The sequence below is a fragment of the Colletotrichum karsti genome, assembly GCF_011947395.1.
Source record: "Colletotrichum karsti strain CkLH20 chromosome Unknown Scaffold26, whole genome shotgun sequence".
Lineage (NCBI taxonomy): Eukaryota > Fungi > Ascomycota > Sordariomycetes > Glomerellales > Glomerellaceae > Colletotrichum > Colletotrichum karsti.
Genome location: NW_024065926.1, coordinates 27,015 through 43,205, shown reverse-complemented (window position 1 = coordinate 43,205; position 16,191 = coordinate 27,015). Strand labels below are relative to the sequence as shown.

The 16,191-nt window shown below is 54.6% G+C and overlaps 5 protein-coding genes across 5 annotated transcripts; 2 read left to right on the top strand and 3 right to left on the bottom strand.

Moving 5' to 3' along the window:
* Positions 1-88: 88 nt before the first annotated feature.
* On the bottom strand, positions 89-1,897 carry CkaCkLH20_07953 (uncharacterized protein; the record flags this gene model as incomplete). The annotated part of the gene is made up of 2 exons (XM_038890668.1): positions 89-859; positions 914-1,897. 2 exons carry the CDS (start codon positions 1,895-1,897, stop codon positions 89-91), a joined length of 1,755 nt encoding a protein of 584 aa, XP_038743851.1.
* Positions 1,898-7,499: 5,602 nt separating this feature from the next.
* Positions 7,500-9,017, top strand: CkaCkLH20_07952 (uncharacterized protein; the record flags this gene model as incomplete). Its single annotated transcript, XM_038890667.1, has 3 exons — positions 7,500-7,776; positions 7,837-7,873; positions 7,928-9,017. 3 exons carry the CDS (start codon positions 7,500-7,502, stop codon positions 9,015-9,017), a joined length of 1,404 nt encoding a protein of 467 aa, XP_038743850.1.
* Positions 9,018-9,222: 205 nt separating this feature from the next.
* On the bottom strand, positions 9,223-10,071 carry CkaCkLH20_07951 (GNAT family; the record flags this gene model as incomplete). The annotated part of the gene is made up of 3 exons (XM_038890666.1): positions 9,223-9,443; positions 9,529-9,705; positions 9,858-10,071. 3 exons carry the CDS (start codon positions 10,069-10,071, stop codon positions 9,223-9,225), a joined length of 612 nt encoding a protein of 203 aa, XP_038743849.1.
* Positions 10,072-10,949: 878 nt separating this feature from the next.
* CkaCkLH20_07950 (replication factor c subunit 3) lies at positions 10,950-12,225 on the top strand (the record flags this gene model as incomplete). Its single annotated transcript, XM_038890665.1, has 3 exons — positions 10,950-11,077; positions 11,134-11,777; positions 11,831-12,225. The coding sequence occupies 3 exons, from the start codon at positions 10,950-10,952 to the stop codon at positions 12,223-12,225; spliced, it is 1,167 nt and encodes a 388-aa protein (XP_038743848.1).
* A 919-nt stretch (positions 12,226-13,144) lies between these two features.
* Positions 13,145-14,738, bottom strand: CkaCkLH20_07949 (uncharacterized protein; the record flags this gene model as incomplete). The annotated part of the gene is made up of 2 exons (XM_038890664.1): positions 13,145-13,720; positions 13,776-14,738. The coding sequence occupies 2 exons, from the start codon at positions 14,736-14,738 to the stop codon at positions 13,145-13,147; spliced, it is 1,539 nt and encodes a 512-aa protein (XP_038743847.1).
* Positions 14,739-16,191: the final 1,453 nt, after the last annotated feature.

Genomic DNA, 16,191 nt, shown 5'->3' with positions numbered 1-16,191 from the left:
TATGTGTCAGGACAGTAACTGTTTGCGTGGTCTGGTTCCGGCGCACCTAGCACGATTTGCTGTGACTGTTAGCAAACCACCTGGTCATTTAGGGGTACTTGGGAGGTCTCACCTTTGAAAATACGTCGGCCTGCCGAATGCCCATTTCTTCAGCAATTTTTGCGAGACGGGCCTTGACGTAGATGCGCTGCCTCCTGGTTGCAAATCGACTCGAGCCAGTGGCCAAGAGTGGCCACATGCACGAGACACCAGCCAGGCCTTTCGGCATCTCGGATGTTCCGCAGGGGAAGTATGGCGTACTCAGAGCATCTCCGGTCCACCCGAAAAAGTACGGCGTGCTTGAGATGATGTCCGCTACTTGCTCTTTGCCAATCTTGTTTGCGTCAATGTATTCCTTGGTCAAGGTGTGATCGCTCGGTGCACAAACCCACGCGATGCACCGAACAACCACCTGGTTAAGTAGCAATCTGGAAACGTGGGTGTTGATGTGCTTGCCTGCAGCCCAAACGTTTGGATAATCGTATATGGGCCCTGGAAACGCCGATACCAGAGCGATCTTGTCGTCCGGCACGTTGATGGCCGAACCCGAAATGACCTTTCTCCAAGCCGGAGGACACTTGTCGAACCACAAGCCAAGTTCGTCGTCCATTTTTCGAGCTCTTTGCAGCAGTTTCAGAGCTTTGTCAATCTTGTCTGTTGTCCTTGCACCTTTGAGCAGGCTGTCGGCTTCGGCGCGAATCAGCGTCGTCTGCAGATTCAAGACGAGTGCCTGGTGACCAACAGTGTCGCAAACTGCCTGACGGGCCCACCAGGTCAAATCTTCCAAGGAGATATTGGAGAAGAATGTGTATTGTCTCACCTACCAAATGTGAGTATTTGATCAGCCAACGGTGGATGAAGGGTGGGATCTTACCGAAGTCGCTCGTACAAACTCAAACATGCTCAGTCCTACCCCCGTTGCTGTCTGCTGGGACCCTCGCAGCTTCACGATGGCTGTTGCTCCTGAAATGTGCTTCTTGAAGCCAGACATTTCCACGTCGTCCGATACCAACCCCTCGTAAAATGCCAACAAGATGGCAGAAGCAAGGGTCGTGTCTTGCCTCACCGCGACTTTGTCTTGCATGGCTCGCGTTAAGTCCTCCAGAGCTTTGCTGTAATGAAGATGCGCCATTGAGAACAATCGACGCGAATTCGGTCTTCCGGCGAGGGCGGCCATCGAAACCGCCGAGAAGGCCGATTGCAGCGGCGAGTACTGGTAACTCGGAATGTTCAACAGCGGCAGAACAAATGTGAGGATACCTCGTCCAACGCCAGTCGGAGGCGCCAGAACATAATTTGCCAGGAAGAAACAGGTAGCCTGCTGGTCGAGTGGTGTCTGTAACGTCTGCGGCATGCCGTATGTGCCTCCCTCCAGGTCCTTGAACGAAACAAACGTGTCTGGCGCTTGATTGCTGATGTATGAGAGCGATGACGCGTATGACATGGAAGGGGACACGTCGGAAGATGATGAAGTGGAGTGTCTGTCTAGCCAGTCATCTTCGGGAATGGCGATGATCTGTTGTTTTCGAGGTAGTGGTGGCGGTGGTGGTGTCCATTCAGTCACTTTGCTTTTGCTCTGACTTTGACTCTGATTCTGACTCTGACTCTGACTCTCATTTTCCGCGTCCTGCTCCGTCGCGCGACCCTCACGAATAGCCTTCCGTAGAGCGGCCGACTTGGCCTTGCGGATTGTCGACTGAGTCTCGTCGCGAAGATTGATCTCGAAAGCGTCACGGTAGCCCGGGCATACCCTTTTCGACTTCGCGCACTTCAGGCAGAACGGCTTGGTCTCGTCACACTTGATCCTTCGCGCGCGGCAGAGCTTGCATGCTCTGCTCGGGTGTCCCGTGTTGACCATCTTCTCTCAAGCTCCTTTCGGGAATGGGGCAGTCGGTAGTGTGGTGACAGCTTGCCGTTCCTTAATGAGGCAAATGAAGAGGCGCGAGTGGTCTTCAATGCCGGTTTGACGGATTCAAGTTTGGCAAGCCGTGTGTCATGTGGGCGAAACCCCTATCAAAGTCGGAAATTCTAAGAGAGACGGGAGAGGAGCGGACGTGCTTCCTGGCGCCAATAAAAGGAAAATGGGCAGACTGAACCGGGCATGTGTCAGAGCGGCCGAGGGTGGCTTGCTATTGATGAATGTTGGAACGGCCGGTCTACTTGTTGGGCAGAAGGTCGAAGAAGCCACAAGAGAAGGATAATATGTTTCAACTCTAAAACCCGCCCCGCTTGTTTTGATGGTATTCTGCTGAGTGAGAGCTGGCTGGGTTTACATGCCATCTGCAATGACGTTGCGAGTCATGGTTGGGGGATGTTGGGAGGTGGAAGAGTGATAGGAAGACTCGCTCTTAGATCAAGGCGCCCACGAAGAAATGCGTGTTGGAGGGGCTGTGGTAAATGAGCCCACATACGTATGTCTGTTCGGCATGCCGTCGAAGCCGACTGTTGAGAATTTGGGTTGGAAAGCCGTCAACGCAGTTCGGCATATGTCCCCGTCGGCGGTCATTGCGAGTGCGAATTGTAGTTGTCAACTTGTGAGAGGGGAGCATCAGACGAAACGATGAGCCCAAGCGTCGCTCCCACTGGAAGCGTGAAACCGGAATTCCATGCGAAGACGACAAGTGTTTCTGAAACCTGGTCACTCGATAACCACGCATGAAAACCCCAATTAAGGCATGGTGGCTCTCGTACTGCTATCAACGCCTTCTAGAAGCCTTCCGGTTTTGAGCGCGGGCGAGCGGCACTTAGGTTTTGAGTAGCATCCGCCCCAGCAAACATGATCTGGCTTACTAGTATGAGTGTAAGTTGTTTTTAGGATCATCACAGGGAAGAGAAAGGAGGGAGGTTCCGTACTATTTCTGTAAATTCACTCAGGCATGTGCCCAACATAGCAACGGGGGACGGATGACGACGGATACGTTTTGGTGGCTCAAGTCAAAGGCGACTGGACGCGAATTATCAGTAGTACTTCAGCCCAACACCATCGGATTCGAGATGGGCTTGTAACGCTTAGGACGGCAATCTTTATTTCGTCTCACAGTCTGAACCCGAATAAGATTCCCGCGCCAGAGCAACGATGGGCGGAAGTGCCGCGCCTAGTGCTCTCATACCCCGAATACGCTTCACGAGTTCGGTAGTAGGCTCGGCATTTTGGCGTGGACTTATGAGCATCCCGAGGTGTTACGGCAGTTCTTTCTTGCTATCATGTTGATTTCTGGCCTGAGTCCAGATGACGACGTCACCTGTGACCGGGTTTGCCGAGTCGTCTGAAAACATCTGTTGACGCGTTAAGCCTAGAAGACTTGACTGACTTGACAAGATACATAACCTACTCGGTCTCGGCAGTGTACCCCATACCGCTGCTCGGACGGGACGAATGTGCGAGGAACACCCGAATATTCCGAGTTCTGATTTGTTGTCGATGTACGGGACGTTGCCAGCCCCGTGTCTACTGCCGAAAATCCGAGCTGACTGAAGTTATCGACACAGTTCGTTCTAACGCAACATGAGGAAAGGGATCAACGTCTTGGAAACATCAAACTTGTGCTCTCCCGGGTATCCGGTACGTTACGTGTCGTCCATCCACAGCCTGAGACTCAGCGTAGGTCGCCTGAACTCTAGTCGTTTGAGTAGTTTTTACCACTGTGTTGGTTTGACTGATGAGATGGACCTACAAATCCTTTCTTGCTGAACCTGAAAGTTCACAGATCGCTCGCGAGCAAATCATGACTGACAGCTGACGATCACTTGACGTGTAGTTGGCAGCCATCACCGGACGACACATCAAAGGCACGCGGCCTCCAACCGCATCATCTTCAATGATCCAACCGATGAAGCTATCGCAGCCCGCACCTAGCACCAAGCGGTGAAAGTGCTTGGAGTACAAGGTCTTCAAATAGGAAGGTCGGGCACAAAGCTGTGGCTGTGCCTCGTCTGTCGCAGCGAGCGGGATCTACTGCAAGGATACGAGTTTTATTTTGTCCGGGGTAATGGGTGGGTGCACTCCTGAGACCGAGAGCCAGGATCAAGGCTTTTTAAAACCAGCTGTCCCAAGAGAAAGGCCCAGAAAAAAAAAGCACATAGTGTAAGTCCAATCAGCCGGAAGAGCCTACAGTCGTAATGAAAATGTGGACATCTACCGGGCCGTTGTATTCTCATACTCTTTCTAGACAGCACTTGTATCTAGCATTTCCGGACCAGCAGATATTCGGCTGGTTGGAGACGGGCTTGGCTGCGCAATTGCTCGAAACCCGCTGCGCCTTGCGTCACTCCGGGCCCGATGTCTCAGGCGTACGTAAAAGCGGAATTCGGACTCGGAGGAGCGGAGTCGAGACCAAGTATGCTGACACGTTGTTGGCAGACGTCGGATCCTGACGTTTCTTTATTCTGTCGAGGGCAACTTCCGCCGCGGAAATTCTGATAGATTGTGTGGGCGGAATGTGGGCAAAGGTTAGGATACCCCTAGTCGGAACCGTTCCGAAGAAAACGGCAGAGTTTGGTTCACAGTACCTTTGGCATGGCATATGTATCACGTCCGGACTCTAACTCTCTCGCAGGCTCGGGTTGCGATTCTTGACCGACCGCCAAGATCATTCTGTGAACCCTTCTATTGCTTGCCCAGGAAGGCTGACAGGTGTTTGCGCGGAGAATGAACAACGTTACCAAATCCGAACACCCTCCCGAGCCGCTGGGCACCACCTTACTACGTAAAGTATCATAGTACGAAACCGAGAACCCTGCTGTACGCTGCGGCGGCACGCGTCAGGGTCAGGGGGCTCGACGGTAGATCATATCACGGCCGTCCACCTGCTGTCCCGGCATGTGCTTCCCTGCGGATCAGCGTGCAGAGGCCAGTTTGCGATCATGCTTCCCGCGTGATTTTAAGCTTGACGCTAGCTTGAGGCAGATCTTCGCAGGCATAGTGTGGTGATCCCATCGCTAACGGGTCGGGCTATTGTCCCGATAGACAGGCCGGCTCATCGACACCGGCGTTGATCGACCAGCATGGCTAACATCAGGTACGACTTTCTCAGCGGTACTGTGGTTCTTGAGATCCTCTTCGGTGAAGCATCGAACGGGATTCAAGACTTTGCGACAACTGGACCAACTACAAAGACCACCGCATGTGGTTACCGCCAGGACAGGACAGACGAGTTCGAACTATGGTTTTTGGACTTGAAAAGTTGAGATTTCTCCGACGCTGGTTATTATCGAAAGACCATGTATGTACTGGTGGGTGTAGGTGAAGCTCATAGTTTGAACCTAACTCCTTGCTCAGATCGTGGTCCTCACTTCGCGGGCCGCTTTCTCGGGTTGAGATCGCGTTACAAGATACGCGTGTTTGTGGGATTCAACAACCGGCCAATCCTCACGATTACCAAAATAGTGAAAGAGGGGGAGAATCGGGAACTGCTCGGGAACTGCCCAAGGGCGGATAGTAGTCCATCAGAACGTCTGCTGTGCCAACCACTAACCTCGCTCGGACTCGCACTATTCACGTCTTCAAAGAATTCAAAGACGACGAGAAAGTGTAGACTGCAGTGGCCGACTCGCGTCAAAGGTGACAGCAACTTACCCCATCAGGCTGACAGTCCCGTCAGAATGGGTCGTATTGGCTCGCATCACTCAACGGCGCGAACAGACACACCAGACAGGCCAGACACATACAGAGACAGGCAGAGACAGGCAAGACAGGCAAGACAGGCAAGACAGGCACACGACAGTTCGAAAAGACGGGACGAAAAACCCAGCTTCTGAGCTCATTGCCCCTTTGGGGGCAAGTCGTTGCGATTAGATGAGGCTGGAGCCCGCGCCTCTGACCCCGATATGGAAATGGTTCGACGCTCCCCTACGGCTCCTGAAACGGTTTGGCGCCGAACCTCCTCCTACCACCTGCCTGAGTGGGCAACTCGGCGAAATGTCTAGAGTCAACTTCGACTCCTAATACCGGCCCGCGGCTGAGGCGCTGTTCAGTGTCGTAGACTGGTAGTATCGATGGTCAGGTAGAGGGGGGACGCGGGAGGAGGAAGAGGAGGAGGAAGCGCAAAGAGCCTTTGAAGGTGGGATCGAAACCATTCTCATAAGGGTGGCAGCGGTTCCCTCCGTATTTCTCAAATTTCTAAAATCTCTCCAGACAAGAAAACGAACAAGAGGGTCGTCAGCGGACGAAGCGGAAACCGATTACATATTTCCAGGAACCGGCTTTTCTCAGCCAGATACGTCGAACGGCCGCGCAGCTCAGACCAACAGGTTTTCCGCCAAAGACGTTACATCGTCACAGCCCTACGCCGATAATACTCAGCCCGTCTACGCCCTGGTCAGAGTCTCCGAACGCCCTTCCCTTTGCGGTATACCCATCGCCTCACTCGTATCTGGTCCGATTTCCCGCAGACCGTTCCACCGTTACCTATCTGGAGTCGTTGAGCTGGGTCAGCCCGCTACTGCACGAAGACCCGCTTACTCTTTTGGTGTTTTCACTTCATCAATACAGATGAGCCGTCATGCACCAAGACGCCCATTTCATACCTGTCATTAGGAACCTCCACATAATTCCATACACGTAGGGGCTCACAGCTCTTACCTGAGACTCTACCTGTCCCTTTTTGTTTCGTTTCTCCAAGAGGCTTTCCTTTCTCATCAGTCCCAACTCCGATTGTCTCCACAAATTGTTCTTCCACCCTGCCCTGATTCAAGCATCCCGAACGGGCATCGGAAAGTAATATCTCACACAGTTGACCGACATGGCCGGTATTGCGGGCCTGCTCTCGGTTGCTGCCCCTCTTATATCTCAAGGCCTCGCCGCTATACAAGGTGGCTTGCCAGCAGAAGCTTCGACATCGAGAGCGGCAGCGTCGGCAACGAAGGCAGCAATAATACCAGCGGCATTGGCACCAGCGACGACACCATCGAAACCACTACTCACACCGGGCATAGCGACCGTAGCTGCTCAAAACAACCCTACCGCCCCAAGCGCAGGTGCATCTGCTGGTTCCAACGGGACGCCTATACCTGCTGGTCAGATCCAACCTCCCCAAGTCATCATCGAAACAAACTATATCGTCTATACGACTATCAAGACTCTTCCCCCAACAATAATAACTGTCACGCAAACACAACCTCCACCACCACCTCCGCCTCCTCCTTCTCCTCCGCCTCCTCCCCCTCCTCCCCCTGTGCAGCCAGTACCACCATCTCCTCCGTCTGTTGCGAGCAGAGGCCCTAATGCAGGACCCCTTATCAATCCTGAACCGATAGCGGCTCCCTCATCCCTCCCCTCATCCCCGTCAACAGACACTCCAAACACATCTCCACAACTTGCTGCTGCTGCTTCATCATTACCATCACCTCAACCACCGCAAGCCCCGGCATTTGTTCCTCCGCCACATCCTCTATCAGAGTCACCGTCTCTCCCAGTAACCACTTTGGTCAGCCAAACGCCGTTTCCACAACTCGGCCCTATCATGGGCGACCCGGCCCCTGGTCGAGGTGGAATGCCACCGCCGAATGCCAATCCGCAGGCACAAGTTGGTGCTCCAGGTGGCGGCCCTCCCATGGGACCTCCCGACCCTGCCAACGCATCCTTCCCAGGCGGAGTTCCAACGAAGAATCTAGACCTTCCCCTTACCGTTATGTTCATGCTTATGTTTATGCTTGGGGCATACGTCCATATAAGCATCTACAGGAGGAACGCAAAACGAGGCCACAAGTTCCTGATATCGGATATCATCTTTGATTTCTGTATGATACGGACGGTGACCTGCATATTTCGAATAACATGGTCGATCGTGACGACGCGAGGTGTCGTTCTCGTGGCTCTGATCACGGAAAATGGCGGGTAAGATAACACGCCTGTCCACAAACCCACAGGGCTCGTCACTAACAAACCCAGTGCCGCATTGCTGTTCGCCGTCAACATCTTCTTTGCTCAACGTCTCGTCCGCTCCATCCATCCGAGGTCAGGATGGTGTACAGCCTTTGGACAGTTTGTGGTCTTCTTGCTTCTCTCGGTCCCGGCGTTGATCATATTCAATGCCAGCAACTTGATCATCAGCTTCTTCTCTGTGGGCAATATCGACCGCCTCGAGACGACGGACGATCTCCTCAAGTTTGGCGCAGCGTACAACATGTTCCTGGCCGCCTTCCCTGTGATCGTGGTCACAGGTTGCCTTTGCATTCCTGGGCCAGAGCCCGAGAAGTTCGGCACTGGATCACTGCGCGTGAAGGTGGCTTTGCTGTTCTTCGGCTCGTTTTTGCTGATGACTGGTCATGCTATTCGTCTTTACGCCATTGTCAACAAAGAGCCGCCTGGTACTAACAGCGTCATCTTCGGCAAAGCGGTATTCTACACCACGGGCTTCATGTTTGAGCTCCTCGTCGTGGCAGCATACGCATTCGGCAGAGTCGATCTACGCTTCCACGTGCCGAACGGGTCGAGCGGGCCAGGAGACTACTCTGGCGACAAGGACAGAGGCAACTACTCTGTCGAGGAGATTGAACATCTCATTGACAACCTTGAGGTGCCGCACCAGATCATGCGAGAGAGACAGGGACCAGAAGACATGGAGATGGTTTTTGCCATCTTCTTCGCAACCAAAAAGGATAGGGAAAAGAAGGATGAGGCTTCCGACGATGCGACAGTGGTCGAGAGCACCGCCGACAGCGGTGGGCGGGTGGGAGAAACGCCACTTCCTCAAAGACCGGAGAGGATCACCAGGCGGCAGACGCTCATCGACGCCATGAGACCCCCACCCCCACGCCCGCAGAGAGAACCCACCATGTATCCCGACATTGCGGACTTTTACGTTCAGATGGATGACGGGAGTGCTCCCCGACGACCGCGAAGGCCTTCCATGTATTCGGAGGCTGACATGGGCCGGGGGTATAACTCAAGGTACGATGATCGGGCTCAAAAATACTGGGGTGCCTCGCCTCCGTACGGAAACGAGAAGGGGACTATGAGAAACATAGACTTGAGATGAAAAGGCAAAAGCAAAAGCGAAGCATTGGAGCGATAGCGAGCGAATTGGAGTCGAAGCCAGTTTGGCTTCCATCTGGTGTATACTAGCCACACAGCTTTCCCCCTGGGCGGCGTTCTTCACACCAGGCTTTGTAACTACAGGTCAGAGATGACAGAGAATGTGAAGTGAACGAGAATTTCACTCAGACCATCGTCTTTGCAGATGCTCATGCCTTGGCCGGTCGCACCATGGGAACCATAGGTGAAGTCTGCTCCACGCCGTCAATGACAGCGTAGCCCACGCGTTTGTAGAGTGGCCTGACGTCCTTTTCGGAGTCGAGGTACATGCGGTAGCCAAGATCATCAGCGATCCGGGACGCGTGATGCAACAGCGCGAGAGCATAACCTCGCCGTTGGTAGGCAGGATCCGTCACGATTAACTCGAAGTCTGGGCAACTGGGGTTAGTGGCGGTGCCGGTGGGAGCTTGGGAAAACCCGAGGATGGAAAGTCCGGGGGAGGCTAGCCAACGTACAGATGTGCGGATCCTTGCCCATGATGGACTCGTGCTGAGTGGCCATATCGGTGAAGAACTGGTCTAGAAGCTCATCTTTCTGCCCAGCATTTGCGGCCGGCCATCGCTTTCGCCATGACCAGGTCCCGTTGTCTTCTGGCCGGATGATCCAGATGAGAGCACTTGCGGCAACACCACCTGTGACAGGCAGCTGTCAGTTTCTAGAGTCATGGCAGATGCTCGGCAATTCGGGGAAACCTCCCACACGCGGGTTGGGGTTGGGCAGCGGAACGGGAGGCGGAACGGAGTTCGGGGATGTGGGTTACGGATACACCGTAATGCCTCGTTACCTTTCTCATTTCTCACGACGAAGACTTGGCCTTCTTGGCTGTTGTTCTGTTTCGAGAGCATGAACCCCTCATACGCTTTGATCATGTAGTCTCGTCCAAATTCATTCCGAGGAAACAGTGTGTGAAAGAACTCGTCGTTGAAGCCCTTGAAGAAGACTTCGGCGAGCGCGGGGGCATCTTGCAGCCGAGCGACTTCAACAACGGGAGCCGTCATTGCACGACGCTGGATGGAGTGGAAAACAAGAGCGAGATGGGACGAGGGGACGGCGAGTAAGAAAAAAGCTGCGAGCAAGGCGGGCATATGTACATAGTGAGACGGTAAAAGTGGGAGATATTAGATGAAAGGCAGTGGGGTGGTGGTGGGCGGGAGTTGGCATAAGCTTTTGAGAAGACCGCCGACGAGCCGGCGGCGTTGACGGCCAAGGACTCGTGGAGCGCCGAGCCCGACTCCGCCATGGAGGAGGTGAGGGACCGAAGTCTTGGTCGTCCAGGGTTCACGACCTCATGAGTGCCAGGGACATGGCGTGAGTAGCATCGTGGCCGCTTGGCTCGGACCCAAGCTGTGGGTTAGGCAGAGGTGACATCCGGCGGGTTGAGTGAAACCCAGTGCTCGAAGAGCGAAGAATCAAGAGAACAAGCACGAAACATCAATATTATTTTCCGTTGATCCCGAGCTGACGTTTGAGAGAAAGTGGTCTGAGGTGAGATCAATCCATGACCGTTTGATCCTAGGCTACTCGATCCTACAGGAAGAGCTGCCTGAACAGGAAGCTGTCATGAAGTCGAGTTGGCAGGGGCTGTTCATCTGAGTTACGTAAGGGAAGAGGTTAGATGCGCTTAAACCGGCAAGGTGTTGTGCACTGTGACTACACCAAATTACTGCGCTGACACAGTGCCGGATTAGTGTGCCAGAGAGCCCCCCTCTCATTGGCCGAGCTAAAGTGGTCACGTGGCTTTGGGTCCCCAGCGCGTCGCAACGCGTCTCCCAAATCTCAATTGCATCACGCCGCGACTATTCGGTATGCACGATCCTGCTTGCCCGCTGCAACTTAATTGAACAGCACACTGATCGGCATCAAACCACGAAACAACATGTCTGACTACGAGGATGAGATGGACGTCGACGCTCCGGCGTCCAAGGACATTATTTTCTCGTCCGACACCAAGCAGAAGCGCAGCGCCGCCAATCTTCCCGTCGAGGCCGAGGACAGCCTGCCCTGGTGAGCCTTGCTACTGCCCGCAGGAATGCGGACAAGACTGACGAATGCGAGCACAGGGTTGAGAAGTATCGTCCCGTGAGCTTGGATGACGTCTCGGGTCACCAAGACATTCTCGCGACAATCAACAAGTTCGTCGACTCCAACCGCCTTCCTCACCTTCTCCTGTACGGGCCCCCGGGAACCGGAAAGACCTCCACGATCCTCGCCCTCGCCCGACGCATCTACGGCACGGAGAACATGCGGCAGATGGTTCTCGAGCTCAACGCCTCTGACGACCGTGGTATCGACGTCGTGCGCGAACAGATCAAGACCTTCGCTTCCACCAAGCAGATCTTCACGCTGGGCCCCGCTGCCAAGGCCGGTGGCATGGCGTCGTACAAGCTCATCATCCTCGACGAGGCCGACGCCATGACCAACACGGCACAGATGGCCCTTCGCCGAATCATGGAGAAGTACACGGTCAACACCCGATTCTGCATCATCGCAAACTACTCGCACAAGCTGTCCCCCGCGCTGCTATCCCGATGCACGCGGTTTCGCTTCAGCCCGCTCAAGGAGCGAGACATCAGGGTCCTGGTGGATAAGGTTGTCGAGGAGGAGCACGTCAGGATCATCCCCGAAGCCACGGATGCGCTGGTCAAGCTCAGCAAGGGAGACATGAGAAGGGCGCTGAACGTTCTTCAGGCGTGCCATGCATCGAGTAAGGACTGCCGCATCCAAGTCTCGAGATCCGGTGGAAGCTGACAGGTACAGGTACACCGCTGCGGACAAAGGACGAACCCAAACTTCCCGATAGCGAGATTGTCAGAGAGATGATCACGACCGAGACGATATACAACTGCATCGCCGCGCCCCAGCCCGACGCCATCCAGGAGATCCTCGACACTCTGCTCAGCACGTCCGACGTAACAACCTGCCTGACGACCATCAACTCGCTCAAGGTGTCACGCGGCTTGGCATTGGCGGATATCATCACGGCAATCTCGGAGCAGCTGGCTACGTTGGAGGTTAAGCCGGAGGTGATGATCAAGTGGCTGGACGGGCTCGCAGACATTGAGCACCGAGTGTCGGGCGGAGGCAGCGAGGCTGTGCAGACGGGCGCAGTTGTCGGGGTGATCCGAAGCGGCGTCGAGCTGATGAGCGCATAAAGGGCAGCAGAAAAGAACGATAGATAATTCACGATGTTATGATCACAGTCAACCCCATCTTGTTTCTGATTGTAAAAAGTTGCTATTGCACCCGTCTGAATCAGCACCACACCAAAAGCCGCCGACTTGAGATGATCGACGTTGCCACAAATAAACTGTCAAGCAGGAAAGATGCCGGACGAACCGCCGTTGCGGATTCGACAAGGAGCGCAAGGTTGTACCAAGTTCTGCGCTCAACGTGTCTTGTGTGACAACGCCCGAGTCAAGAAAGTCGCCGGCCAGCACCTGAAACCACTCTGGTCGACCATGTCTACGCAAAATCGCACCACTCGCGGTGCAATCCGGCGACAACAGGTTACGAGCAAGGTAAAAAATAGAACATGTGAATCGGAATTTATGTGCGTTACAAACGGATATCCAGAAGAACCCTTCTCTATGTCGGCATAATGATGAACCGGCCAACCGGGCGACCCTCCCCCCTCCAAAAATAAAGACTATCCTATAATAACGCCAAAGCCGTCTCCAAGATATCCTGCCGCGTCTTTCGTGATAGTTGTACACACAGAAAAATAAACACACATACACACGCTTGGGCTGGGTTAATTCTATAGATGCCGAGCCAGGTGGCTTTCTTTGTTTTGTAGCTTCCAAAGTGGAAACCAGAATTTGATGTCGTCGCAATCCAAGAGAGTGTCGTTTTCTCCTCCCGCCAAATCCAAGATGACCGGGTATCCAAGACCATGGCGCTCCGGGACGTGGGAAAGGGACCCACGCGAAACCCACGTCATGTCTCATGCCTAGGATGGCAGTCGTACATCCGAAGCAAACCTTGGGCGCGTCGATCTTCTTTTTCGTTTCGTCATAGATCGCTTCGGGATGATCCTCAGTGATTGAAGTCGAAAGCTGATGAGGTGGCTGCTCAGACATCGGGCCACTTGACGGGACCGCACTCGCCCTGCTTCTCGATCCAGGCGTTGATCTTGCGTACGTCCCAGCCGGACATCAGGCGCTTCTCCTCCTGGGATTCCTTCTTCACCGGGTGGCCCAGCTTCCAGGCCCAGCTGAAGCCGCAGACGCCGTCTCTGTGCTGGAAGGAGAAGCAGGCGTCGTCGACTTCGCAGGCTTTGCGACACTGAGCAAACGACTTGTGCGCGTCCTTCTCCTCGGGTGACAAATCATCCAACTTGGCGCGGTTGAGTTGCCAGTCCTGATGCTTGTTGGCGGACTCGTCGAGATAGAAGCGGTCGTCGGCGGCGTTGTCCCAGTCGGCGCGTTCAGGCTGCATCTTTGGTGCGAAGAATTCGAAGTAGATATCCTTGATACGCGTGACGGGCGGCGGGTTCGGGAGGCTCTTGTCGGAGTAGCGCTTGTGCTCGTACTCCCAGAAGGAGGAGATTTCTTCGGCGTTCATGTGGTGCATCGTGACGATGGGGTGGCACCAGTGCGTCGGGCCGTAGGGAAGCGTGAAGGGCTTCTCGCCATTGATGGTAGGCCACTGGAGCGTGTTAGCGAGATGCGCTTCCTTGGCAGCTTGGCGTTTGGATACATACCACATTGTGAACGTTGACGTCGGCGTTCTCCTTCATGGCCAGGGCAAAGATGTAATCACCGCAGCACTCCTTGCTGGCGCGGACGTCCCACTGGTTGCCGACATTGTGCTTGCCCGCAATCATGTCGTGGTGGGCAGCCTGAGAGATGATGTAACCGGATCCGCCGTGGCCAAAGACAAAGTTGCGAATCATGGTGACACTGCCAAGATAGTGCTTGTTCTTGGGGTCGAGCTTCTTGAGCCACTGGACGAGGGTAGGCCACAAGACGTAGGTATCGGCGTCGATGTAGACGTACCAGTCGTAGTTGGGACGCATGTTGTACGTCTTCTCGGCGATGTGGACGTTCTTGTACTTGTCCAGGTTCCAGCCCTCGTCTTTGGACTCGGCGAGCTTGTTGCAGCTTTGCTGGTCGGCTTGGCAGGCCTTCTGGCGGCGGTAGAGGTCGAAATCCTTGTTTCCGTCCATGGCGTCGGGGAGAACACTGTCGAGACTGTCGCGAACGTGGTAGTTTGCGATGGTCTGATCGAGGTCGGAGAAGATGAAGAACTCGGGCAGGCACTTGAGCATGGTCATGAGCTGAGTGGGGACCTTGTCGAAGGACTCGGTGGCGCCCGTCTTCATGATGACGAGGATGTTGCTCGTGTCGGGGAAGGTATCGCAGACGGGATCGTGAGGGCGGTACGGGATGTCTTGGTTCGTCACGTTGTGCTGGGCGGCGGCGTCGTCTTCTTGGACGGGCTTTCCTCCTGTAGGTCCTGTAGGGCCCGGGGGAGGAGGGCGTCCACCGGGGCCGGCGCTCGGAGAGCTCCCTGGCGGAGGCGCGGGACCATGGCCTTGCTGGAATGGGTGATAGTTGGGGCCTTCGATTGCCCAGTCGGCGCCGAGTCTTCTCGAGGAGACGAGGAAGACGACGGCAGTGACCGTGACGAGGGCGAGGACGGTGAGGGCGCGGCGGGATAACATGCTGAAGGCGACAATCGGGTTTACACAAACGTCATGCCGTCTTCGGGTCAAGCCCATGATCTGTATCGCAAATGCCTACGTCCTTGTAGGAGCGCCGAGGGCGACGGCGGCGACGGACGCGCTTGGAAGAAAAAAAATGTAGATGTATCGAAGAGGTATGACGAGGATTCAAACGAAGGAAGGGTCGCGCACGAGGTTTGTCGTCGGACAAAGAAGGCGTCGGGTGGTACGGAAGCTTGCGCGCGCGCGGTCGTCGCAGTCGGTCGGAGACGAGTGAGACGGTGGAAAAGGAGAGGAAGGTTCGAGGAGAGTCGAGGGTAAAGAGAGCAGCAGACGGGAGCCAAAAAAGAGAGGGCGAATCAATGGGAGAGAAGGAGTGAACAGGCTACCCCGGACAAGAGTTAAGGGCCCGGCGCAGGCGCGGGCGCGGGCGCGGATGCGGATGAGATGCGGAGGGATTGGCTGGGGCGTAAGCTGGAGAGGCAGACACAGAGTTGGCAGGCCGTCGCAAATGAAGACGGAAAGCTGGCCTTTGCTTGCGGGTGAGAACAAGGAAGAAATATCCAAAGTTGAAGAAATGGAGCGGGCGGGCGGCAGTCGGAGGCGAGGTTCGCCTTCAAAGGTGAGGTCCAGTCCAGGTACGGGTAGAATCAGAGACAAGCACTTCCAAGAAAGAAAGATGGGAATGGGAATGAAAGCCAAGTTACACTAAAGAAAAAGGGACCAGTTCGGCGGGACTGGGCCTGGTCGTGGCCTGGTCGTACGCCTACCTTAAGCTAGTGTAGCGCGTTGGTACTATGGTAGGTATCCGTAGAATCAAAGGTGCAGCAGCGGAAAGTGCCTTACGGGTCCCTTACAGCTGACTGCCTCCTTCCATTTGGCTCGTGAACCTTGTCCGCTTAAGTAGGCTTGGCCTGCCTTAAAAGTACCTACTTCGCAGATTCCGTACCTCACGGAGAAGGGAATTCGGACCTGCTCCGTCGGGGCACAAGGGAACAGGCGGACTTTGGATGGATGTTCACAGGATTTTCCTTTAGCAATGATGAACAGATTTCGTTCAGGCCCAGCGCTTAGAAGGCTCAACGATTGGGTTTTCAGATGCAGGCTGAAGAGGGAAAAACAAGGCTTCAGCTGCTGGAACCTTAGGTACCTCAAGGTAGGGACCAGACGGCGATGCAGACCAAAAATGAAGGGACGAAAGGGATGACGGCATGTAGGGATGGCCGAGCGGAATGCCATGCTGAATGGCCATTTACTACTGTACACCCGAAAAAAAAAAGATACTGTCTCTGATGATCATCCAAAAGGCCACCTGTCTGCCGCTATCTGCAGTTGACTTGAGGCTTCCCTTACAGGAGAATTCGGAGAGGTAGGTGAGAAGGCAGTGAGTGACATTGACATTGACAAAATGGAAGGCCAAGACTACCACCCCCCACTACATTGTTCGAGGTAA